At 43.7% G+C, this 25,163-nt stretch overlaps 1 protein-coding gene across 2 annotated transcripts; it reads left to right on the forward strand.

Moving 5' to 3' along the window:
- The first annotated feature begins 588 nt into the window (after positions 1 to 588).
- Positions 589 to 20,162, forward strand: LOC139378722 (transcription factor EC-like). 2 transcript variants are annotated; one of them, XM_071121163.1, is made up of 9 exons: positions 589 to 759; positions 4,657 to 4,735; positions 7,479 to 7,730; positions 8,313 to 8,414; positions 10,661 to 10,703; positions 12,129 to 12,185; positions 12,289 to 12,364; positions 13,281 to 13,428; positions 18,970 to 20,162. In XM_071121163.1, exons 2-9 carry the CDS (start codon positions 4,667 to 4,669, stop codon positions 19,420 to 19,422), a joined length of 1,200 nt encoding a protein of 399 aa, XP_070977264.1. In that variant the 5' UTR covers positions 589 to 759; positions 4,657 to 4,666; the 3' UTR covers positions 19,423 to 20,162. The 2 variants fall into 2 exon arrangements, with proteins under 2 accessions (XP_070977264.1, XP_070977263.1); XM_071121162.1 differs by lacking the exons at positions 589 to 759; positions 4,657 to 4,735 and adding an exon at positions 6,693 to 6,956 and having other exon boundaries at positions 7,464 to 7,730; positions 18,970 to 19,976.
- Positions 20,163 to 25,163: the final 5,001 nt, after the last annotated feature.

The following is a 25,163-nucleotide window of genomic DNA, read 5'->3' on the forward strand; positions in this document are numbered from 1 at the left end:
ATCAGTCTCATTCCTGAAATATGGTTCCCTAATGTAAGAATCCATTTCCCAGACCAGGTGTTTGTTGGCTGGGACATTTCGCTGAACGTTTTGGCATTATCTGATGCTACAGGATCAAGAGGTTGAGTCACACAAGCTTCCACTTTGCTGTCCTCAGTACTTCTGGTACAGAGAGGTTCTGGTAAGCACAATGCCTTCTGAATGCCCAGGGAGACCTGTGTGTGTTTGTGTGTGTGTGTAGTAAAGGGATTCCTGGGGAAGTGAGTGTCAGTGAGATAACCTGGGAGGAATGTGCTAATCAGAGCTGAAAGGGTTTCAGGCAGGAAAGTGTGGCAAGTCAGAGGCAGGAACACAGAACTATCCCCCCCTGCCTGCTTCCGACCAACTGCCATCTGTATTTCTGCCACAGTCAGGCCTTTTCCTAACCAATGTTAGGGTTTGCAATGAGTGCTTGGCTCACGCACGCACGCCCACACACACTTAAAGGAAGTGGACCTGCTCTCCAAAAAGCTGATGTGTCATACCTTCCTTTCCTGGAACGACATACGTTAGTTTCAGCAAAGCTCAGGAAGCACACATGGCAGCTCCACTCTTCTTCTCCTTTTTCTGTTTCTGGGATCCAGACAGACAGGCAGTACGGTAGTGCTTCTTCTTCTGTTGCCTGAGTCGTCTCTGTAGGCGGAGGCCGTCACTCTCGGAGCCATGAGTCGATCCTGTGTGGTCAAAGTGATCACTCTGACTGAGATCCAGATACTGCCGGTAGGTGACAACAGCAGGCAAAGGAGAGAGGGAAAGATGGGGATAAATAGGGAAAGAGAGAGGGAGAAAAAAGGGGAGGGGGGGTCTCTGCAGTCTCACCCAGGATACTGCATGTATATGGAGGTACTCGCAGATCTTGTGCTTGGATGCAAGTGAAAGTGCTTTTTTGGTTGATGGGGTGTCTATGTATGGTGGGTTATTGTAATGGCATTTTCTGTGTGACCTATATAATACTCACTTACTACTTACACATGCACATATACACACAGTTCCATAGAGCATGATCTTCAAGACTGACATTCCAAAAAAGGGCAATTATACTCAGTGTGGAATTATCTCTCCTCCTTCTATACAATCTCAGATGTGTGGTCACAGCTATTAACTGGTTAGCTGGCTCAGCAATATCCACAGAAACCATGTCTGAGAACATATCTGTCGTGTTCCATATACAGTGGGGAGAACAAGTATTTGATACACTGCTGATTTTGCAGGTTTTCCTACTTACAAAGCATGTAGAGGTCTGTCATTTTTATCATAGGTACACTTCAACTGTGAGAGACGGAATCTAAAACAAAAATCCAGAAAATCGCATTGTAGGATTTTTAAGTAATTAATTTTTAAGTAATAAGTATTTGATCACCTACCAACCAGTAAGAATTCCGGCTCTTACAGACCTGTTAGTTGTTCTTTAAGAATTCCTCCTGTTCTCCACTCATTACCTGTATTAACTGCACCTGTTTGAACTAGTTACCTGTGTAAAAGACACCTGTCCACACACTCAATCAAACAGACTCCAACCTCTCCAAAATGGCCAAGACTAGAGAGCTATGTAAGGTCATCAGGGATAAAATTGTAGACCTGCACAAGGCTGGATGGGCTACAGGACAATAGGCAAGCAGCTTGGTGAGAAGGCAACAACTGTTGGCGCAATTATTAGAAAATGGAAGAAGTTCAAGATGACGGTCAATCACCCTCGGTCTGGGGCTCCTGCAAGATCTCACCTCGTGGGGCATCAATGATCATGAGGAAGGTGAAGGATCAGCCCAGAACTACCCGGCAGGACCTGGTCAATGACCTGAAGAGAGCTGGGACCACAGTCTCAAAGAAAACCATTAGTAACACACAACGCCGTCATGGATTAAAATCCTGCAGCGCACGCAAGGTCCCTCTGCTCAAGCCAGCGCATGTCCAGGCCCGTCTGAAGTTTGCCAATGACCATCTGGATGATCCAGAGGAGGAATGGGAGAAGGTCATGTGGTCTGATGAGAAAAAATTAGAGCTTTTTGGTCTAAACTCCACTCGCGGGGTTTGGAGGAAGAAGAAGGATGAGTACAACCCCAAGAACACCATCCCAACCGTGAAGTATGGAGGTGGAAACATCATTCTTTGGGGATGCTTTCCTGAAAAGGTGACAGGACGACTGCACTGTATTGAGGGGAGGATGGATGGGGCCATGTATCGCGAGATCTTGGCCAACAACCTTCTTCCCCTAGTAAGAGCATTGAAGATGGGTCATGGCTGGGTCTTCCAGCATGACAACGACCCGAAACACACAGCCAGGGCAACTAAGGAGTGGCTCCGTAAGAAGCATCTCAAGGTCCTGGAGTGTCCTAGCTAGTCTCCAGACCTCAACCCAATAGAAAATCTTTGGAGGGAGCTGAAAGTCCGTATTGCCCAGCGCCAACCCCCGAAACCTGAAGGATCTGGAGAAGGTCTGCATGGAGGAGTGGGCCAAAATCCCTGCTGCAGTGTGTGCAGACCTGGTCAAGAACTACAGGAAACATATGATCTCTGTAATTGCAAACAAAGGTTTCTGTACCAAATATTAAGTTCTGCTTTTCTAATGTATCAAATTCTTGTGTCATGCAATAAAATGCTAATTAATTACTTAAAAATCATACAATGTGATTTTCTGGATTTTTGTTTTAGATTCCGTCTCTCACAGTTGAAGTGTACCTATGATAAAAAATGACAGACCTCTACATGCTTTATAAGTAGGAAAACCTGCAAAATCGGCAGTGTATCAAATACTTGTTCTCCCCACTGTAGGTCTGTATCCATTTCTGTATTTACACCACAGAAAGAGCATTACTGCATAGCATTAATGTAGTAGTATTACTTCACAATACTTAATGCTTTATAACACTAAAGGTTGGGATTCATAGTAGAAATGAATCCCAACAGTTACGTCCAGAATTGAAAAATCCTGTCCAAGCCGAAATAATAACCCAGTGTTTCATAATCCAGATTAGTCTGAAGTGAAACAAGAACTTATGTAAGGGTGAAACTGAGTTAAACAACAGCTGGCTATCTAGAATAGTGAACACTAGTGAGCTCTGTGACATACAGAGGCGTCATCAAAAGCCATAGATCACTGTGCTACTGCAGGGCTTCCACTGTCTGACTTCAAGGAGAACGCACATACCGAGGTAAATCAGTGCAACTTTGTCACAATTTAAAGTAGATTTGAGTATGGATATTATGTACAGTTCGTAGAGTACTTTTAAACGTTAAAAACATCAATTAACTTAATTTGATATATTAAAGCGTTCTTAGTAACTTTTGCACAGTCTTTAGAATGTGAATGTTTTTTTTTTACCAAGTTTCGTCTTGAAAATGTTTTTAGACCAATTTTTTATGACCCTCTTCATCAAGCTCATTTAATGGGAAGCCTGAATCAGTCCATACATTATTTGTGTTTTCTTGTTGACTTTGACATACTGCACATCCCATTTAACTCTCATTTATCATAACCGACAGAACATTTCATAAACATGATGCACTTTCTTTTTCAGTGCCATCACAGCTATGTCGGGTGAAATAATGTGATATGTTATACAGGAGACAGACAGTAAGAGTCAGTCCCAGAGTGATCCATGGATCAGATCAGTAAGCTGTCTCTCTCTTCTCTGCCTGTGAGACATTCCTCGTTTTAGTGGCTTAAGCAGTGAAAACAAAGTTATGAAGTGGGCACAGCTGCCGTCCTAATAGGAGTCAAAGCTCTCATGGATATTCTCCCCACCAGCCATTAGAAAAACAAACAAAACAACAACAAATTTATGCTCTGATTCAATCATAAGCCAACTGCATTGGGAGTACAAAATATGTCTGCCTCAGGCCTACAGTACATCTACAGTGCCAATGTCTGTTAGGCATACTGCTTGATGATGTATATGCTAGTGGAATGATATGGAGAGCATTCAACTATGTATCTTGTACAGTGGTACAGAATAATGGCATGGGTCAAGTGCACAAACAAACCTGACTTTGGGTCATTTTGACATAGAAGAAAATAATTATAAGCCATATCCAAACCAATAGGGTGTGTGGGTGTGGGAGCAGACGTGACAATATAGTCCCGACACGAATCTAAGGTTGCTACCTAGGCTGGCTGGTTGTTTGTTCTATCGGTTCGGGTTCCAGAGACGCGACCCAGTCGTTAAGTCTTTCTGTTCTGTGTATATGGACGCGACCTAGTCGTTCGTTCTAAATATTCCATTGCCATACTGGCTGGAAAAGTTCTTATCCCTTGCTTGCTAGCTAGCCAACTACGGCTAACTGACCGTCACGTCAAACAGCAAAGTAGCTGCATTTGCATTTGTTTAAGATGTTTTTTAGTGACATTTATTGGTGTACATTCATAACAATGAGCTAATGATGTGCGATTTCACCTGGCATAGAAAATGTGCATACTAATTAGGGCACTGTTGTTCAGAGAAGCTAGCCAACAACACAGCTAGCACAATCACTTCAAACTGAAGCTGCAAAGACTGCAAACTAGCTGCATTTCGTTTTCTATTGAAATTTCATTGTATATATCCATAAAAATTATGCTAACTGATTCATGATTTCGACTGGCTGAGATAAACTGTCTGCTTGTCTGTCTCGTCCTGACAGGTGCATTACTATGGGACAGCTGGAGATCGAATTTCAATATTCAAACAATGTCGCAGATGTTGGAGAGACCGACAGCAAAGTTTGTACAAATCTCCGGTGTTGAAAGCCAAATGCTAGTCTAAAAGAAATGGAAGATAATGTCTAGATGTTTTTATAGAGGAGATCAAGTTTCTAAATTGCCTGGCTGGGCTGATGAGACAGTGGATTGCGCAGTGAGATGGAACAGAGTAAATAGGCATTTCAACGTCATTGCTTTGGCCACTGGTAACTTGTGGAATAGAAACCGTCTGGAATGCAACTTTAACCACAAAGCATCTAGGATTAGACCCACCCGTTGTATAAATGATGATGCATTTACATGACACTTCAACATTCTATGGCAGCCATGTTAGCTCCTCATTAACATTACATGGGTAATATTCAAACAATGCTACGTAACTGATTTGTCTAGAATTAGAACAATATTCACAATTCTAAAAGTCGGCCTAACTCTTTAAATATATGACTCACGACAATCCACTGAATGACAGAAGGGACGTCACAATCAGTTCCAACAAGTGGAATAGAATAAACTCTTCCATTTTCAAGAGTGTCAAAGTAATTTACAAACCTTTACATCGCCGATTCTCCAGGCAGATATCTTATTCTGTGCCTGGTGAACTGCAGTGTGTCTTGTCTTCATGCACAGCCCTGTCATTGTCGTGCCGCGCATTAGTGACAGAAGATACATTACTTGGTAGGAATCTAATTAGATGTCCCCTAACGACCTAATAGGCGTGTCTCCTGCTGCATGTACAGTAGAGAGAAGGCTATTAATCCAAGGACAACCTCTATCTCTTCAGACAACAAGCTGAGTGTAGTACGCTGGCAGGCTTTTCCATCCGCTGTGGAAAAATGTTGATTGAGTAACAAATGGCACCTTGTTTAGCCCTTAGTTGCCAGCGATGAGACTTGGTCTCTCTCTTCATTGGTGACAAGTTCAGTACTGTCGTGCGGGAGTCCATTCTGAGCAGGGCCAGTCATCTATGTGAGCTATGTGGACGACAGACGACAGCACTGGTGTTGACCAGAAATGCTGTGCAAAATGTGCATCTGTGGTCAAATCAGGTGCTTCTATAGTACTTTTGTTTAGATTAGTTGTAAAAAAAAAAAAAAATGTACAACCTCAAGATGTTGCTAGTATTCGAGTAAAGGGTAGCAAGTGGTCACGGTTGTCTGCTGTGGTCTGGAGCTAAACAAAAAAAAAGGTAATTCTGAATGTTCCTGTACGATGACCAGGATTACCACTTCACAACTCTAGTACAGACCTACGTTGACCTGAGTTGCTTCTTCTCTGTATTGAATGAACGAGGAATGATTAAGAAAGCCAGAAGCTACTCCTAAAAGGAGACAAACGTTTACTGCCAGGAGTTCAATTAGCAAGGCAAATAGTTTCCAGTAAAGACGTTCAATTCTCACGGGAATTCACTCATAGTAGAAATTAAAACCCAATTCATCCAGTGCACCTAATAATCAATCAACCAATTCTTCCCAAAATGCTTAGGCAATGGTAAACCAATTTTAAAAAACGACTACAATGATCTCTTTTATAGCCCTAGACAAGAGTAAAACATTTTTAGACAAGAGGATAAAAATAGGGTCACGATAGCTACAGTACTAAAATTAGCCCCCAGATATAGTCCATCTAGGGTTATTCTTGGAGTAATTGACATTAGACAATGAGCGGCCAAAGGAGGGGTCATGGTGCAAATGGCCCTCCAAAGTTATTTAAAAAAGAAGAACAAGAAACCAATTGTGATAGAGTCAACTACTAGACCCCCGAAGGAGATCGTAGAGAGTCCGGACTAGGGGTCGATCGTGATTGGCCGATAACTCCCAAACAGAAACAGGGCGGTCCCGTTGAATTAGTCGAGATATAGGCAAAAGCCATAGGCAGATATCCTGTTGGGATCAAACCCGGGGGTAATCTGATGAGTCTCTGTTTGAAGTGATTATCATGGAGGGAAACTAAGGGATAGCCCGGCTTCTCGCCTAATTAGCTAATTTAGTGCAGAGCCTTAAGAAGTTTATAAAGACACTGGCTGAGGACAGGAGGGGACAGTCCTCAACATATCAACTCATATCAACTCACCAGGATAGCCACCGGATAGCAGCAGCTTAACCGCAATCCTACTGCTACTTTGAGCTGTTCTACAACTAGCAGACCAGACCTGAAGACAGTCTCTCTCTGACCGATGAGAATGCCACACTTAAGTGACTGTAGTTACTACAAGATGCGAGACGGAGCCCGAGTTTCCAATGTAAGGATTCATGTTTAGCAATAGCAACAGTATACATACACCAATGAAGTCGACTTGGACACTTTGTTGAGATATTCATAATTGGTTTAGTAAGTTGGTTGTAGTTGTATGGTGTGTGTGTATACATTTAGGGCATAGACATTTGAAGGATACTACATTGGGACATCTGCTAGTGCTCTACTTAGTGTTACAACTTTTTACACTTATGGTAAATCATCTTCTTACTGACTGTCTAAGGTTTGATTTGTCCATGATTTGCTTGAGAAGTCAAGAGGACATGTCTTGTGTTCAGGGGTAAAACATGATTGAGATGATTAAGAACAATTTGACGAAACAGCTTCAACATGACTCACAACTTGTTACACTATCAATGCTCTCTCTGAGACTGCACTGAGCGGTGACTTTTATTTTTGATGTCTATCTTAGATTGCATACTAACACTAAACTCTGTTATCTGAGACTACATAGTAACCGTTGCCTGTTGTGTTACCCAATAACTGATCTTAGGTCTGTATGGAACAGGTCCAGAGCCACCTGGAGGGCTCTAAGTTCCACCTGCACCAGGCCCAGAGTCAGCAGGTCAAGCAGTACCTGACCCTGGGTTCCAAGCTGGCCGGGGGACAAGGGGGCCACCCTCACCCCACTTCGCAGGGAGGGCAGCTCCTGGGCACCGTTCCAGTGATGAGGAATGCTCACATGGCCCCCCTCAGCGATGGCAGCACCCCCAGCAGCCCCGTTACACTGCTGACCCTGGCATCCAACCACGACAGCGAGGTGAGTGAGCGTTTTGATTGATCTTTTCAACAACAGCAAGTGTTCATCTAGGTACCTATATATTATAGTGTTGGGATTCAATCAATCCCGCTATTTGTTTGTTTTATCTCAATGTCTTTGTTTAGTAGGTCCTTACAGTGCCAAAAATAGTTAGGTGATTTAATCACACTATGCAGGTTTGATTCCAGTCCTAAATCTCTTTTACCTGAGATACCAGCTGTGTAAACAACTCAGTTGTTCTCTAGTGACCTGCCCATTCTCTTTGAAATGCTCAGCAATAACTTCAGAGATTCAGTTCCTAAAGAGAATCTCTGTTAAGGAGGAAACTAGTTTGAAAACAAACATTTTGTTCCCGCCATGGCTGATCTCTTCCAGCATGGTGGTGAAGAAATGTCTGTTATTGGATTAGGATCCTAACTGTCCCACCCTCTGAATGATAGGTTTAGAGATGATGCAAAAATAAATGTTACATTGAATTACAATGAGAGCATTTGCTCACCTAACGTTATAATGACCTGTTGTTGGATACATAATGTATCTGAATTGAACTGAGCCTGGTACAATATGACTGTTTTCTTTTAGTTTCCAATGGATGAAGTTATTGATGACTTGATTAGCCTGGAGTCCGGCTTCAATGACGGGGGCTTGGATTGTATGGATCCCAGCATCATAATGCAAAACAATGTAAGTATGACTAATCATATTAACTATTATATCAGTCGCAAATGTCAAGGGAAAAACACTTATTTGAATTGCAAAACTAAGGGTAAAAATAGAAGAAATGCTATCGACATGCAGGTGTTTCTGTCTATTGATTCTTGCTGACCTTATTCCTTGATCCAGACGTGATTCCCAGAAGATCCTTGATCTCCTTGACACTCATGAAGAAGCATATATTGGGTAGTTAAGTTCAGCTTTAAAGTTAAGTTGCTTAACTAACTTCTTTAAAGGACTTGAAAGGGGAATATGAGGATCTACTTCCACGGCCAAACATTAACTTACAGGCTTGCCTTGCTTGGGAAAAAAGGAGCTGGCTTTGAGTGAGGTCAGATTAAGTCCACCGATGAGTCAAAGTTCATTTCACCTGGGTTGAGGCTTAAAGCATTTCTCACATTTCTCAAGATGCCGAACAATACGGACTAATCCGCAAGTGGTGTCATTACACGGTAACTGATGACAGTGTGAGAATAATGTGTTAATTAGTATAAACACTAAGTCTGTGATTCTTGTTTTTTTTGCTGAAAGCCCTACATGGACACTGGTCACTACCAGGGAGTTTGGGAATGGTAGTCAAGAAGACATAGGGAGAACGGCGAGACTATGCTAGATATCTACTACAACAACAAAAAGATCTTGTTCAGACTAGGCATTCCATTAGAAAAATGCATGGATGGCAGCAGAGACAAGTGCTCCCAGTGCGAATTATATCTGGAGTTGAATTCCAAAAAAACGAAGACTCATTTGAGTAGCGATTATAGACACACCTGAACTCACCACAGAGGTATGTGGTACTAAAGGAAAATGGGGTTCCCACCTGCATTTCAAGAGAGAGGCATTGAGGAGAGGCCAACCAGACAGAGAGATAGAGATGAAGAGAGATAGAGAAAGACAGAGGCAAGCAGGCAGCCAGGCACACAAACACACACATAGAAAAGGAGGGAAAAAACCTGGTGATAGAAAAGCAGAGGGGTGTGTGTGTGTGAAAGACAAGACGGGGGGGGGTGTAGAGAGTGAAGATCAGAGCGACATGGAAAAAAAGGGAGAGGAGGAGAGATTTAGAGCGAGGCAGTGAGGCATTGGATTGGGTTAATGCCTACACTCCCGATGGGCTTGTTCTGAAATGATAGCGCGCTTAAATGGATCAATTCATTCTAATTAGTCATACAGTACGATGCATCACGTCGTTTTGTCATGTCAACATATCCCAGGAACACAGATGGGAGCGGATTGAAGTGATTACGATGTGAGCAGTCGGGGGACTGTTGCAATCTTTCATTTTGATAAGTATCCCCCCCCCCCCCCTCTGTTAGAGATAATGACAGAGAGAAAGCCATCTACAGGCAAAGCAAACCAACTGCAAATATTGAAATGTCTACAGTTCCTTATTTTTCTCCCACTCCCTTCTTCCTGCCCTCCCATAACTTGACCTCTATTCTTATCCCTCTCTACACTATTCTAGGAACTGAATTTCACACATACACAGTGACAAATTGTCTTTACACAGCTTGTGGCATCTATGCCGGCTTTTGTAGGACTCACAAAAATGCACAGCTCCCTAAGATGAGACATGTATCCCTCTGCATTCCAACAGAGTTCCTAAAAGAGACCGTAGTTATCCCGCTTGTTCAGAAAATATATGCCTATTTTCTCACAGTGGACAAGCAGCGTAGAAAAACAGTTTGGTGTCTGTTTGGGCGGGTTATGACCCGGCTTTCATCCAGTGGGGTGCTATTTTGAACACACAGACGCCTCTGTGTTCTGGGGCCCTTTCATGCTGAGTAGCCATAGTGGCCACTGATAGTGGTACTATTAGGCTAGTAAACAGGGGCACGGAGCGAGGTTGTACCCCCAGAGAAGGACCTGAGAGGGCCTTAGGGGACGCAAACAGGGCTGTGGTCAGGCAGGGCCCCTGGTGGGGAGACATGGAGGCCCCTAGCCTCTCTTGATGGATCACACAAAGCAATGCCCTGAGGGCTGAGAAGTGACAGGACTGCCAACAGTGCTATGATTGCCCTCATCTGAAAGCCTTACAAATTCCTGCCACCATTTCAATGCTTTCAACTGAGCCAAAGTCAATCTGCTTCCAAAAGTTTCAATGACTTAGTGAACCTGAGGTCCCCGAGTCTGAATGAAACGTTATCTCTCTGTGTCTGTGCGTCTGTGTTCAACCATTCCCTGACATCTTCCTCCTCTCCTTTTCTTCTCTCCAGGTGCTGAGCAGCAGCATGCTGGACATCTATGGGTGTGAACCAGGTATGACCACAGCCCCTCATGGCCGAATGACACCCACCTCACGCCCCACTAAGCTCACTACTGTAAAAAGGGAAGTCACAGGTACGAACACACATCATAGCACTAAAGATGATCAAAATAATCAATGCATGATCACATCGAAAGAGGATAGAAGTGTGAAACTCAACCACATACTGTAGCATAAAAGCACAACACTAGGTGACACATTCCTGACAAGTCTAAATCATGTCAGTTACTGGCATCCATTTTTTTTTAGGATATGAATAAGTTTAGCATTTTTTTAAGGTGCCCGACAACAGGAAACAAGAAAGAGTAATCCATTTAGTCATTTTTCTTCTTTAGCTGAGTAGAATTATGACAAAATGCTGTGTAGGCCCTCTTCTTCAACCCTGATGTGTACAGCGTTAATCCTACACAAACTATTCAACTTATTACTAAGTAAACTCATGAATATCCTTAGATTAAGTTTGTCTGCTCTCAGCTTGATTGCCATTGTGCATTCTATACAGCATCTACAACTTGTCAGTCAGTTTATTATAATGGTAGACAGTGCAGGTTCGACATGGATTTGTTTTGGATAAATTACGGATTGCTTCTATAGGGTGCATGTGTAGTAGCACGAGTTCACTGTCTAGCCGTATCAAGTCCAATGAAGAAGGAAGCTGAAGGAAAACAAGACACATATGTTTACATGTAACACATAGATTTTCCCCTTAAATGTGTAGTGTTTGGACTACAGTTGTATCACTCACATCCCTAATTATCAATGGCCTCTGTCCATAGTCCTTGACACAAAGGACCTCTGAGAAACGTTTTATAAATGCCATGCATCGAGTAAAGCTAATTGATTTAGGAAATAGAAAGGATGCCTCAAGAACGCTTCACTCCGACGAGAAAATAAGTGAATTAGTATATTTTTCATATAAGTGTGCGGTCGGGAACAACGGGCAGTTACACAGAGGTCTAAATGACCTTATTGAATCAACAGAGACGAATTGAGAAATCCAATCACAGGTTCTAATTATATCATTTGGGAGAAATGTGAATGTGAATATGAATGATATAGCATGTCTTTCCCCTCATGGGTAGATCAGCAAATTTGTTAAGCAGACCTAATTGCCAGCCTGAGTGGCTTAAAAAGAGGACACAGATTTTTCACAATGAACCAAAGAGAAGAGACGCAGTGTGCCAGGCGGGCTGGGAGCGAGTGGGATAAATCGAGCCCTTTCACTGTGTGCGTGAGTGTGTGGAAGGTTCAGACTCTGTGGAAGGTTCAGGCTTTCTGTCTGCGGTGGCAAAGATGATCTCCACTCTGTCTGCCACCCCAGAAATATCCAGGCCAGAACTGTGTATCGACTGACTGGAGCTTCTTTCATACTCTGTGTGCGTTTCTTATCAGGCTGTGTTCTTCTTTGTGTTTCACAGAACATGAAACGAGAGTGATGGCCAAAGAACGACAGAAGAAAGACAATCACAACTTGAGTAAGAGTCGATCCCTACTCAATACAGAGTACCGTTCGGAAATGTTGCGTGGGGCCACTAAAGTAACTCAATGTCCTCTCACTCTCTCTCTCTCTCTGACCAGTTGAAAGAAGACGAAGATACAATATCAACTACAGAATCAAAGAACTTGGAACAATGATACCAAAGTCGAATGACCCGTAAGTGATCTAGCGCTTGTTAGATTTTTCTCAGTCTTTATTATGTTCCAAACATTAGCTTACCTGACTTATAGAAACTCCCCATGATCAAGTCTATTGCCATGAAAAGAAGCGCAAATGTCTGGCTGGTGTTAAGCATATCAAATACTAAGCACAGGCTGCTAAATGTTGTTAATTGAATTCAAATTAATAGTCAAGAGCACATTTTGCTTCTATTTCAAGGGTGTACTTGAGTAGCTATTGTAGTCTTCACGCTCTGCAAAGTAGTGAGTCTGTGTCCTCCATGGGCACTCAACAGTAGACTACAGCTTAGAGCTCAATGATGAAGATTGGGGTCAAACGCAAAGAAGGCCACCACCCATTTGAATCAAAGTTTGAGCACAATTGGCCCACTAAGATGGAATACGGAAGCCGGAATTGGAATCTGACTGGCCCAACAGCAATTTAACTTACGATAGAATTTAAATGGAAGGTTACAGCTGTCGCCGTGCCATTAAGACAAGATAAAGAAGATTATTAGCTGTGGAGCAGACCAACGTCTTGTTCCAAAGAAAGGTGCATTTTACAACTGCGTCCTCCTTTTTAAAAAGTAATGGTATCAGGGAACGGGGCCTGCACTCTTGGATTCTTCTAAAGTCACATTCCCCCCCCTCTTCCGACACCTATTTTTACTTGAGGATTAATTTTACCATACAAGCGGTTCCAGAATGGACTTTCTGCCGACGCACTTATACTTAACTATTCTATTAAAATTCCCATTCAAAGGCTGGATGTAATGTCCGAGAATGAATAATTGGCCATGTAAATCACTATTTCTTATTCATATATAAAAAATGGGTCCCTGTGTAAGTTTTTGTACAGAACATTCCGCTGAGGTGGTGAATAAAAGGTTATCTTTTACGTCCCTCTGCCGTAGTGATATGCGCTGGAACAAAGGCACCATTCTCAAGGCGTCGGTGGAGTACATCAAGTGGCTGCAGAAGGAGCAGCAGCACGCCAGAGAGCTGGAGAACAGGCAGAAGAAGATGGAGCAGGCCAACAGGAGGCTACTGCTCAGGATCCAGGTATGGACTACGGGAGAGAGAAAGACAGACACCCTCAAAACCCGAGCCCCCTACCACTACAGATCCCCAACCCAGCGACTTCCCCATCCTTAACACCATGTCAATGTGCACCATCACGGCCCTGATGTTCAATAGAGACCCCCCCCCCACCTCACCCCCTTCCCTGACAGAGACCGGACTTGCTTCTGTTCATGTTTGTCAAGCAGTTCCTCATCACCACTGTTCTCTTCCACGTCTCCTCTCCAAGCCACAATAATTACCTAAATCAAATCAAATGTATTTATATAGCTGATATCTCAAAGTGCTGTACAGAAACCAAGCCTAAAACCCCAAACAGCAAGCAATGCAGGTGTAGAAGCACGGTGGCTAGGAAAAACTCCCTAGAAAGGCCAAAACCTAGGAAGAAACCTAGAGAGGAACCAGGCTTCTCGCTGTGCCGGGTGGAGATTATAACAGAACATGGCCAAGATGTTCAAATGTTCATACATGACCAGCATAGTCAAATAATAATAATCACAGTAGTTGTCGAGGGTGCAGCAAGTCAGCACCCCAGGAGTAAATGTCAGTTGGCTTTTCATAGCCGATCATTAAGAGTATCTCTACCACTCCTGCTGTCTCTATAGAGTTGAAAACAGCAGGTCTGGGACATAGCCTGCGGCTATTCCATAGCCGCAGGCAGAACAGTTGAAACTGGAGCAGCAGCACGGCCAGGTGGACTGGGGACAGCAATGAGTCATCATGCAAGGTAGGCCTGAAGCATGGTCCTAGGGCTCAGGTCCTCTGAGCGAGAGAAAGAAAGAGAGAAAGAGAGAATTAGAGAGAGCATACTTAAATTCACAAAGGACACCGGATAAGACAGGAGAAGTACTCCAGATATATCAAACTGACCCTAGCCCCCGACACATAAACTACTGCAGCATAAATACTGGAGGCTGAGACAGGAGGGGTCAGGAGACACTGTGGCCCCATCCGATCATACCCCCGGACAGGGCCAAACAGGAAGGATATAACCCCACCCACTTTGCCAAAGCACAGCCCCCAAACCACTAGAGGGATATCTTCAACCACCAACTTACCATCCTGAGACAAGGCCGAGTATAGCCCACAAAGATCTCTGCCACGGCACAACCCAAGGGGGGGCGCCAACCCAGACAGGAAGATCACATCAGTGACTCAACCCACTCAAGTGACGCACCCCTCCTTGGGACGGCATGAAAGAGCACCAGTAAGCCAGTGACTCAGCCCCTGTAGTAGGGTTAGAGGCAGAGAATCCCAGTGGAAAGAGGGGAACCGGCCAGGCAGAGACAGTAAGGGCGGTTCGTTGCTCCAGAGCCTTTCCGTTCACCTTCACACTCCTGGGCCAGACTACACTCAATCATATGACCCACTGAAGAGATGAGTCTTCAGTAAAGACTACCTGACATGATGACTCCTTGCTGTCCCCAGTCCACCTGACCGTGCTGCTGCTCCAGTTTCAACTGTTCTGCCTTATTATTATTCGACCATGCTGGTCATTTATGAACATTTGAACATCTTGGCCATGTTCTGTTATAATCTCCACCCGGCACAGCCAGAAGAGGACTGGCCACCCCACATAGCCTGGTTCCTCTCTAGGTTTCTTCCTAGGTTTTGGCCTTTCTAGGGAGTTTTTCCTAGCCACCGTGCTTCTACACCTGCATTGCTTGCTGTTTGGGGTTTTAGGCTGGGTTTCTGTACAGCACTTTGAAATATCAGCTGATGTACGAAGGGCTATATAAATACATTTGATTTGATTTGATTAAAGACTTAAAGGTTGAGACCGAGTGCGTCTCTCACATGGGTAGGCAGACCATTCCATAAAAATGGAGCTGTATAGGAGAAAGCTCTGACTCCAGCTGTTTGCGTAGAAATTCTAGGGACAATTAGGAGTCTTGCGTCTTGTGACCGTAGCGTACGTGTAGGTATGTACGGCAGGACCAAATCAGAGAGATAGGTAGGAGCAAGCCCATGTAATGCTTTGTAGGTTAGCAGTAAAACCTTGAAATCAGCCCTTGCCTTAACAGGAAGCCAGTGTAGGGAGGCTAGCACTGGAGTAATATGATCAAATTTGTTGGTTCTAGTCAGGATTCTAGCAGCCGTATTTAGCACTAACTGAAGTTTATTTAGTGCTTTATCTGGGTAGCCGGAAAGTAGAGCATTGCAGTAGTCTAACCTAGAAGTAACAAAATCATCGATTCATTTTCCTGCATCATTTTTGGACAGAAAATGTCTGATTGTTGCAATGTTACAATTGATGGAAAAAAAGCTGTCCTTGAAACAGTCTTGAAATGTTCGTCAAAAGAGAGATCAGGGTCCAGAGTAATGCCGAGGTCCTTCACAGTATTATTTGAGACGGCTGTACAACCATTAAGATTAATTGTCAGATTCAATAGAAGATATCTTTGTTTTTTGGGACCTAGAACAAGCATCTCTGTTTTGTTCGAGTTTAAAAGTAGAAGTTTGCAGCCATCCACTTCCTTATGTCTGAAACACAGGCTTCTAGCGAGAGCAATTTTGGGGCTTCACCATGTTTCATTGAAATGTACAGCTGTGTGTCATCCGCATAGCAGTGAAAGTTAACATTATGTTTTCGAATGACATCCCCAAGAGGTAAAATATATAGTGAAAACAATAGTGGTCCTAAAACGGAACCTTGAGGAACACCGAAATGTACAGTTGATTTGTCAGAGGACAAACCATTCACAGAGACAAACTGATATCTTTCCGACAGATAAGATCTAAACCAGGCCAGAACTTGTCCGTGTAGACCAATTTGGGTTTCCAATCTCTCCAAAAGAATGTGGTGAACGATGGTATCAAAAGCAGCCCTAAGCTCTAGGAGCACGAGGACAGATGCAGAGCCTCGGTCTGATGCCATTAAAAGGTAATTTACCACCTTCACAAGTGCAGTCTCAGTGCTATGATGGGGTCTAAAACCAGACTGAAGCATTTCGTATACATTGTTTGTCTTCAGGAAGGCAGTGAGTTGCTGTGCAACAGCTTTTTCTAAATTTTTTGAGAGGAATGGAAGATTCGATATAGGCCGATAGTTTTTTTATATTTTCTGGGTCAAGGTTTGGCTTTTTCAAGAGAGGCTTTATTACTGCCACTTTTAGTGAGTTTCTTACACATCCGGTGGATAGAGAGCCGTTTATTATGTTCAACATAGGAGGGCCAAGCACAGGAAGCAGCTCTTTCAGTAGTTTAGTTGGAATAGGGTCCAGTATGCAGCTTGAAGGTTTAAAGGCCATGATTATTTTCATCATTGTGTCAAGAGATATAGTACTAAAACACTTGAGTGTCTCTCTTGATCCTAGGTCCTGGCAGAGTTGTGCAGACTCAGGACAACTGAGCTTTGAAGGAATACGCAGATTTAAAGAGGAGTCCGTAATTTGCTTTCTAATAATCATGATCTTTTCCTCAAAGAAGTTCATGAATTTATTACTGCTGAAGTGAAAGCCATCCTCACTTGGGGAATGCTGCTTTTTAGTTAGCTTTGCGACAGTATCAAAAATACATTTTGGATTGTTCTTATTTTCCTCAATTAAGTTGGAAAAATAGGATGATCGAGCAGCAGTGAAGGCTCTTCGATACTGAATGGTACTGTCTTTCCAAGCGAGTCGGAGGACTTCCAGTTTGGTGTGGCGCCATTTCCCTTCCAATTTTCTGGAAGTCTGCTTCAGAGCTTGGGTATTTTCTGTATACCAGGGAGCTAGTTTCTTATGATAAATGTTTTTAGTTTTTAGGGGTGCAACTGCATCTAGGGTATTGCGCAAGGTTAAATTGAGTTAGGTTAAACTCAGTTAGGTGGGTAACTGATTTTTGTCCTCTGACGTCCTTGGGTAGGCAGAGGGAGTCTGGAAAGGCATCAAGGAATCTTTGTGTTGTCTGTGAATTTATAGCACGACTTTTGATGCTCCTTGGTTGGGGTCTGAGCAGATTATTTGTTGCAATTGCAAACGTAATAAAATGGTGGTCCGATAGTCCAGTAGTATGAGGAAAAACATTAAGATCCACAACATTTATTCCATGGGACAAAACTAGGTCCAGAGTATGACTGTGACAGTGAGTAGGTCCAGAGACATGTTGGACAAAACCCACTGAGTCGCTGATGGCTTCGAAAGCCTTTTGGAGTGAGTCTGTGGACTTTTCCATGTGAATATTAAAGTCAACAAAAATTTTAATATTATCTGCTATGACTACAAGGTCCGATAGGAATTCAGGGAACTCAATGAGGCACGCTGTATATGGCCCAGGATTCCTGTAAACAGTAGCTATAAAAAGTGATTGAGTAGGCTGCATAGATTACCTGATTAATAAATAGAGTGAAAGACTTCGGCTCCATCCGTCCGGAAGGAGGAATCAGGTCAGAATTAGGTTGTGAGTCCTAATAATACCCAGAGCCATGCCTCTCTCCCCCCACTTCCCCTCGCCCTAAAACGAAGCATTAAAACAGGGGCGACTGGGTATTGACATGGCAGCAGAGCAGAGCCAAGCAGACAGTGGAGACGTTACCACATGTCCTCAGTCACTGAGCCATCGCAATTAACCAACCAAATGAATCAGCGCATTCACGGCTCTGGCTCTTACGCTGAACTCACAGTCAAGCTAAACTTCTCAATGTAACAGTGTCATCCTAAAGGACGCCGAGACCAACAAAACACATAGAACACAAACGAGACGAAAAGAGACATTTCACGTGGAGAGAGAGCTAACACAGGCATTTAACGGAACGTTAGCCTCACAGCGTTAGCCTAAAGAAGCGCCGATGACAGTTTAGTGACACACTGTAGGGAGAAAGACGGCATCAACACCACGTATCACCCACATAAACATCACGCTAGTCTTACTTAAATGTACTGTTGGAATCCTACAGAAAGATGTTGTAACTGAGAGAAACAGACGGTTATAACTTTGCATCACGTAACGTGGGAACAGCAATGCTTCTCCCTTGCATCGCTTTCCTCTACACTCTTTTTATCCCCCGAGTTTGTTTAGCTAAACGACATGCTAGCCTAACCGTTATCAAGGTAGATTGACAACAGACTATTACCCATAGTGTTACTGCTCGTAGAGCGTCGATGGGGAGGCGTGAACCACATTGCTGACCTGCTGGTAGCTGATTGATGAGGTTTTGTCATTGGTTCCTCCCCGTCATGTTTATAACACATATCCCGAGGGCCCTGGGAGGGGGGTCTGGAGAGGACGGGTAGATTAAATGGATCGGCCTCCACTACATTAGAGTGCTATTTAAAGTCAATTCATAATCATCTACCAGACTATGAGGTATGTGTGTGTAGGGGAGGCAGGGAAGGGGGGTGGGGGGGTTTGTGTGTGTGTAATGTGTATGCATCCATGTGTGTTTGTGTGTGTAAGGGTGTAAGGGTTGCCAACTCGTACAGAGCTCATTCTAAGAAAAGTAATCTCCTTCATTAAAAATCTTCTTATTCGAACACTGTTCCCATTCCTATGCATTTGCGAAGAACACTGTCCTGATCCTTGGTCCTTTTCTGTGCGTTTCAGGAGTTGGAGATCCAGGCCCGTGCTCACGGCCTCCCCAGCATGGCCACTGCCCTGGGTACTGTAGAGCTCTCCTCCCACCTCCTCAAACAACAGCAGCAGCCCTTGGCTCCCCAGTCACAGCAGGGTCCTCAGCCACCCCTGTACCAGGAAGAGCTGAACGGGGAGTACCTCCAGAGGACCTCCATGCCAGCCATGACCACTGGGGGCGTCGCTGGCATTACAGACCAGGGTCAGGGGGTGGTTGACGGCTCCACCACTTTCTCCGACCCGCTTTCTCACTTCACAGACTTCTTCAGTGCCACGCTCAAAGAGGAGCAACGGCTGGACGAGATCCTCATGGACAACCCACTCTCGCCGTTTGGCACCGACCCACTTCTCTCCGCCGGCTCACCCGACGCCTCCAAGGACTCCAGTCACAGGAGCAGCTTCAGCTCGGACGATGATGACCTATGATCCCTGACCCCTACGCGACCCCACGGTGACCCTGTGTCAAAGGTCAAAAGACATAGAGCAGTTGGTCACCCTCACAAATTGGTGCAGGGATTTGTTCCAGCCCAGCACCAACAGCACATCCGATTCTACTGACCAGCTCGAATCAATGAGAGCTTGATTAGTGGGCTCAGGTGTTTAAGTGCTGGGCCAGAGCAGACGCCTGCACACCCTGTGGCTCTCCAGGATCAGGGTTAGTTACCACTGGCACTCCCACTTTTTACAAACTTTGGTGGAGAGTGTGTACCTCGCGGGCAGAACCAGACTCATGAGAAAAAGGGAGAAAGACAATCGGTCCATACTGATCACATGATACGGTTCCAAAATGCATTGGACACTGGGGTTGTTGCACACCACTGTAAACTATACGGTGGCTTTGCAATATGCCAAAAGAGGACAGTGTCCTTTTTCAGATGTCTACTATTACAGTTATTGTATAAAATGACTTTAAACCACTGAGGTTCACTGATGGGCCCTATCTAGATCTAGTTACTGGTGGTTCCTCTTTCAGACAGAAATTAAAATGGAACAGTGATACTTGGCGAAAAAACACTTCCTTTGTTTGTCTTTAAATGTATTTTTACAAAATGTTTTATGTATGTATGTGTTTTAATCCATGTATTCCTAAACATTACATTATCTAACATGCTCTCTTTTGTATTCTTAGTGGGGGTGGGGAAAAAATAATAAACCCCTTTTTTTTTATAAATCAGACCTGGCGTTTTTTTTTTCATTATAATCACACATGCTTACCACATACCCAACACAAAAGCTATCGTGTTTAATTTGTAATATTGCCTACTCTATCACAAATAATTACGATACAATTTTTAAAAATGACGGAGAGACCTCCTGTTAACTTTCATTATTCTCCTATCTAACAGGAGCCGTTCAGTTATGAACCAGGAAGAGTGACAGAGAGGTTGATTATCACATAGTCAGAGGCAAGACCTATGAGGCTAAACTGATGAATGAAGGTCCATACAGGTGAACTGTCTGAACAAAGGTGAGAGTGTGGGTAAAATGAAGGTTTCGCCCAGGGTGACAGACAGTAAATGAGCGACAGAGAGAAGACAGAGAGAATGGGAAAATGAGGAGTGATGATGACGAGCCAGATAACGGCTCTTAAGGACAGGGAAAAGGCAGAATGAAAGGAGAGTGAGTATAAAGTAGGCTTTAAAAACGTGGTCGTTAAAAGTTCCACGAAGAAGCTAGGTGACTGATTTAAAAGAATATGTCAAATTAATCATTGAGAATCAAAATAGTTGATTAAAAACTTTACTCAGAAAAGGTTAGTCAGACTTGTTTTGGATACATATAATGCTGAAATCTTTAGAAGAAATCTTTAATCAGTGGATATTTTCTAATCATGTTAAAGTTATGCATTAATAAAACAACAAACAGTCCAGAGTGAAAAAAACAACATTTCAATGCGTTTCAGTGGATACCCTGTGTTCCTCATCAAAGCTCTTCTAAATTAATGTTTTAGAATGTTATTAGCTGTATGTTTCTCCCATAATGAAATCGAAAGATTCCTGCTTGCATCTCCTCTCTAGCTACAAAATAAAATTGAACCACGAATCATTATGAAATATAGGCAGGCCAACTACAAAGCGATGAGTGATGTTTACGGGTAATTGGCCAACGCAATTATGGAAGGTAAATATGGATTTTCATTAAAGAGAAAACATGGAGGGTCTCGGAGAACTTTGCGTTGCGTGACTAAAATACATTTTCCAAAGGCATAATTTACATTTTGATGTCAATACGATTCTCTACAGATACTCTCCTATTGCAAAAAATATAAAATAAATAATTTGGATACACAAGCTTATCATTATGTGACTAAAAGAATAAACACATTTCATCAATTGAATGCATTTCAACCATGTCCAGTTTCCTTGCTACATCAAAGACAATATTGAACAAAGTTCAAGGGCTTCTACTCAAGGGCTTCAAACAGTGATGTGGCCTGAGGCAACGGTGACATCAGAACTAGGAACTTTTATTCGGAATATCACAGTTTATTAAACCACCGCTTTGGAAACTCAGGGGCAAGACAGGGACACAACGTGTCTTATTTAGATTGACAAAACAGTCGGACATTGTTAAGAATAGTTTAATATAGGAGACATTAACCGATACATTCAATAACTAAATATTAATGTAAAGATGTAAAACAGACTAGTTTATCATATTTAAAACCTTCCTTGATATGGTGCTACCATGCCCTCTGTCTAACCTTCTGCATACGACAGAGATTGTAATTATTCTTCTACTAGAATAACTGCCAAAACTGTGTGGTTTGTAAAATAAGCTTTCCATTGCTTTATTGTACAACTTCTGTGCGTAGCTGAGCATTACCTCACCACTAGTTCACTGCCATAATTCACCAGTAGGTGGAAGCAGTATGCTGTGTAGTCATGTCAAAAACCCAAAAGCTCTCGTTTTACCAATCCCAATGCAAAACCAGAGATTTATAGTACTATTGTGGTTGATTTAACGAGCAAGGCAAACGAACAAACGCCAAAAGGCTTTCATGTTAATGTGAAATTAACTCCTTACTTTCTAATATATATATAAAAAATTAAAAAAATGAACATATAATTTTAACATTACCCCAGTAAAATTCCGAGTACATTTGGGTTTCTTCTAGATGTACAGTATATGGACTCCAATACAGACTCACCAGTCTTATAAACCCAATAGATGTAATGAACCTCCGAGGTGCTAGTGCAGTGTTCTGTCACCACAACAATTTCTCACCCCTTTTCCCACTAAAGTTGACACGGATGCTGCCGAGCTGTCACCTGTAACAGCATGCCACAGCTGCCAGCCTAGCGTGCTACAATGCTTTCACCTGCTGAAGCTGCCAATGGCAACTTTGGAACACAACGAGCACTCTGACACACACACACACACACACACACACTCGCATATGTATATGTGCGTGCGCATAGGCACACACACCATATTCTCACCTCCTCACCTGCCACACCAACCCGAGCAGGAGGGGGAAAAAATACAATTTACAAACAGTCATCAGCATCTGGCCTGTGACAAGGCTTGTGCACAAAGTTAAATGAAATTTGACTGTGAGTAACAAAGTGACAGCAGGGCCCAAACATCAAGTGTCATATGTATTTTCATGCCTCGACTCAGAGTTGCCGTGTGGTAAACAACATGCTGATTCTGATCCAGAGATCCTGGGCACTGGATACATATGGCACATTGCACTCCATTGCCAATCTAGTACAGTACTTTTGACCATGGCCAAATGACACTGTATTCCCTGTAATATAATGCGCTACTTTTGACCAGTCATTTGATATTTGCAGATACTGTAGCGCCCCTCTGCCATACTGTACAGTACCACCCCAACATATTCCATGATCCTTCGGGGCTGGGCCTCCAGTCCATTGAGCCTTTACGAGGCGAGACCACACCATGACCAGTCTCTCACAAACTCCCACGTCACACGCTAGCAAACCATCGCATTAACGACGGAACACAAAGGGATGAAAAATAACCAGCTGGGCTTCGAAACCCTATAAAATGAATGCGATTTCCAGAGGTTTTTATGAATCAAAACAGATGTCAAAACATTTCTTCAAACAAATTGACTTCCAATTATTTGCGCCACACAATTCCAGATGTTCAACAGATGGGGGCGCGGAGGGGGGGGGCCAAAGGTGTCTCGAACCGCAGTTATGTTTTATTCTGACAATAAAGGCAGGCGATTACAGTTGTATGTGTTTTAAATCAGTGGGCGGGGCTGAGAGGTGAGTGGAGGGACATGGACGAGAGAAAGAAAGCACATCATTAGGAAAATGTCAATCCAACCAGCGACAGAGAGAACAGAACACTGTAGCATTCATATAGTCAGTTAATATCTCTGTGCTGCAAGCCAGGACCAACCGTATCAAGGTTTCTCTGAAATGCTAATGTGATCCCTCTGCATATTTCTCTTTCAGTGTTCAAATTAAATGAAAAAAGGAACAATTACTGAACTCACTATTTTCAATGCGTGTTCACATGAAGAGCCTAGGCATATGGTCATGCGTATGGACGTACATTCAATTACATGGCCAGATGTTGTCTTTACGCACGTCTATGAACATACCAAGAACTACAATATAAGAATGAGGCCCGGCAGCCTCCTTTACGCCACAGACTCGGCTAATAGTGTGTCTAACTGCACTGTGTCCAGGGAATGATCCCGACTGGCTCTGATCCCATTATAACCAGAGCCTTGGGGCCCGAGGGAGCCATTGGGTATCCACCAGGGATCGAAGATGTCCGTGTTATTCAGCCTGGGCCCATAGAGGAGCCATCCACTGGGACTCCATTGGGGCTCCCTGATTCAGCCTCAGTCTCCTCACTAACGGGCTGCTTTTAGCACCTCCGGCCCAGCCTCTGATCTGAGGGGGCCAAAATATCCCTTCTCTGCCTCTCTCCCCCTCTCCATCCATAATATCTCCGGCTAACGTATTCTAATGGAGCAGAAAAGCAGGTCCGTTTTGTTGGGTTAGCGTCTTACTTTCCCCGTTTAATTCCTCCACTATTGGGAACTGCTATGCTAATCCTCCCATCATTGGCCCCCTCTCCCTCTCCCACTCTTCCTCGTTCTCCCTCTGGTAACCTTCTGTAATCTGGGTGACCTTGGTGGGGCAGTGGGGATGGTGGGGACGGCGGGGCCGTGGCCATGGAAGGCCCTGATTCATTTGTCATTCAAAACGGGAGCGTCAGGTCTAAAGCTATGATGGTCGCTGCTTTAACTGCCACCCTTACCGTCCCGAACCCCCCCCAAACACCTTAGGGGGAAACCAAGAAAGCAAGCAGGGAAAATATTCTGTAAAACAAGAGAAAAACAAAAGTTGAATCTAATAGTGGAGAGTGAAATTGGACAATGCGCTGTAGTGTGTCTCTCTGTTCTCCTGCGCGTCTCCAGCGTAAGTGAGTGTGTGTTAGTCAAGAGAGAGACGAGGTGAAGTGAGATGCAGGGCGGGACGTGTGGGTAAATGTCAGCCAGGTTTGGGGGGATATGATGATCATTACCACAGTGAGATAATTGGCTCTAGCTGTGTGGGCCGAGGTGTTTGGTGAGGGCCTCTTCTCTCCAATGGGCATCTTTCTACTCGTCTACATTATTCATCTATTCATCCACCTCTTTATCTCTCTCTCCTCTCCTCTCTCACCCAGGAATCCAGGCCATCGCTGGGCCTTCATTCATAATTGATGGGTAATTGTTTATTAAATGCAAGACCTGACCCTATTATGTCTATTACCATGTCTGCAGAGTAGTAGTGTGTGCATTTTCCCATATTCTAAAGATCTTACCATCCCCTTTAGGAGATGGGATCGTATGGATAAGTGGGTATGGATGGATGGATGGACGAAGGGAAAACAGAGGTGTAGGGAAAGGGGGAAAAAAAGAGAGAGAGGAAGCCGGCCGAGGGAGGAGAGGAGCGAGAGGAATGATAAAAAGAAAGAAGTCAATGCCCATGCGATTGGCCCGCGCGGAGTTAAGTCAGACTCCGTACAGAGTGAGAGGAAAGGACGAGAGACAAAGGAGCTAAAATAACCTCTTTTGCTCTCATTACATTGACTCTTAATCTCTCCACGGCCCGTCGTGGGCAATCCCAGCTCTGGGCGTTTGGAGGGTAAAGCCTTCCGACGAGACCGTCCGTCAAAAGCGGATTCAT

This window comes from Oncorhynchus clarkii, chromosome 21 (assembly GCF_045791955.1).
Source record: "Oncorhynchus clarkii lewisi isolate Uvic-CL-2024 chromosome 21, UVic_Ocla_1.0, whole genome shotgun sequence".
NCBI classification, from domain to species: Eukaryota; Metazoa; Chordata; class Actinopteri; order Salmoniformes; family Salmonidae; genus Oncorhynchus; species Oncorhynchus clarkii.

Bases quoted from the DNA above. Each gene is read 5' to 3' on its own strand.
- LOC139378722 (XM_071121162.1), top strand. From the start codon at position 6,891: ATGAGAATGCCACACTTAAGTGACTGTAGTTACTACAAGATGCGAGAC. The intron at 7,731-8,312 runs GTGAGTGAGCGT...GTTTTCTTTTAG, and splicing joins CATCCAACCACGACAGCGAG to TTTCCAATGGATGAAGTTAT. The intron at 8,415-10,660 runs GTAAGTATGACT...TCTTCTCTCCAG, and splicing joins GCATCATAATGCAAAACAAT to GTGCTGAGCAGCAGCATGCT.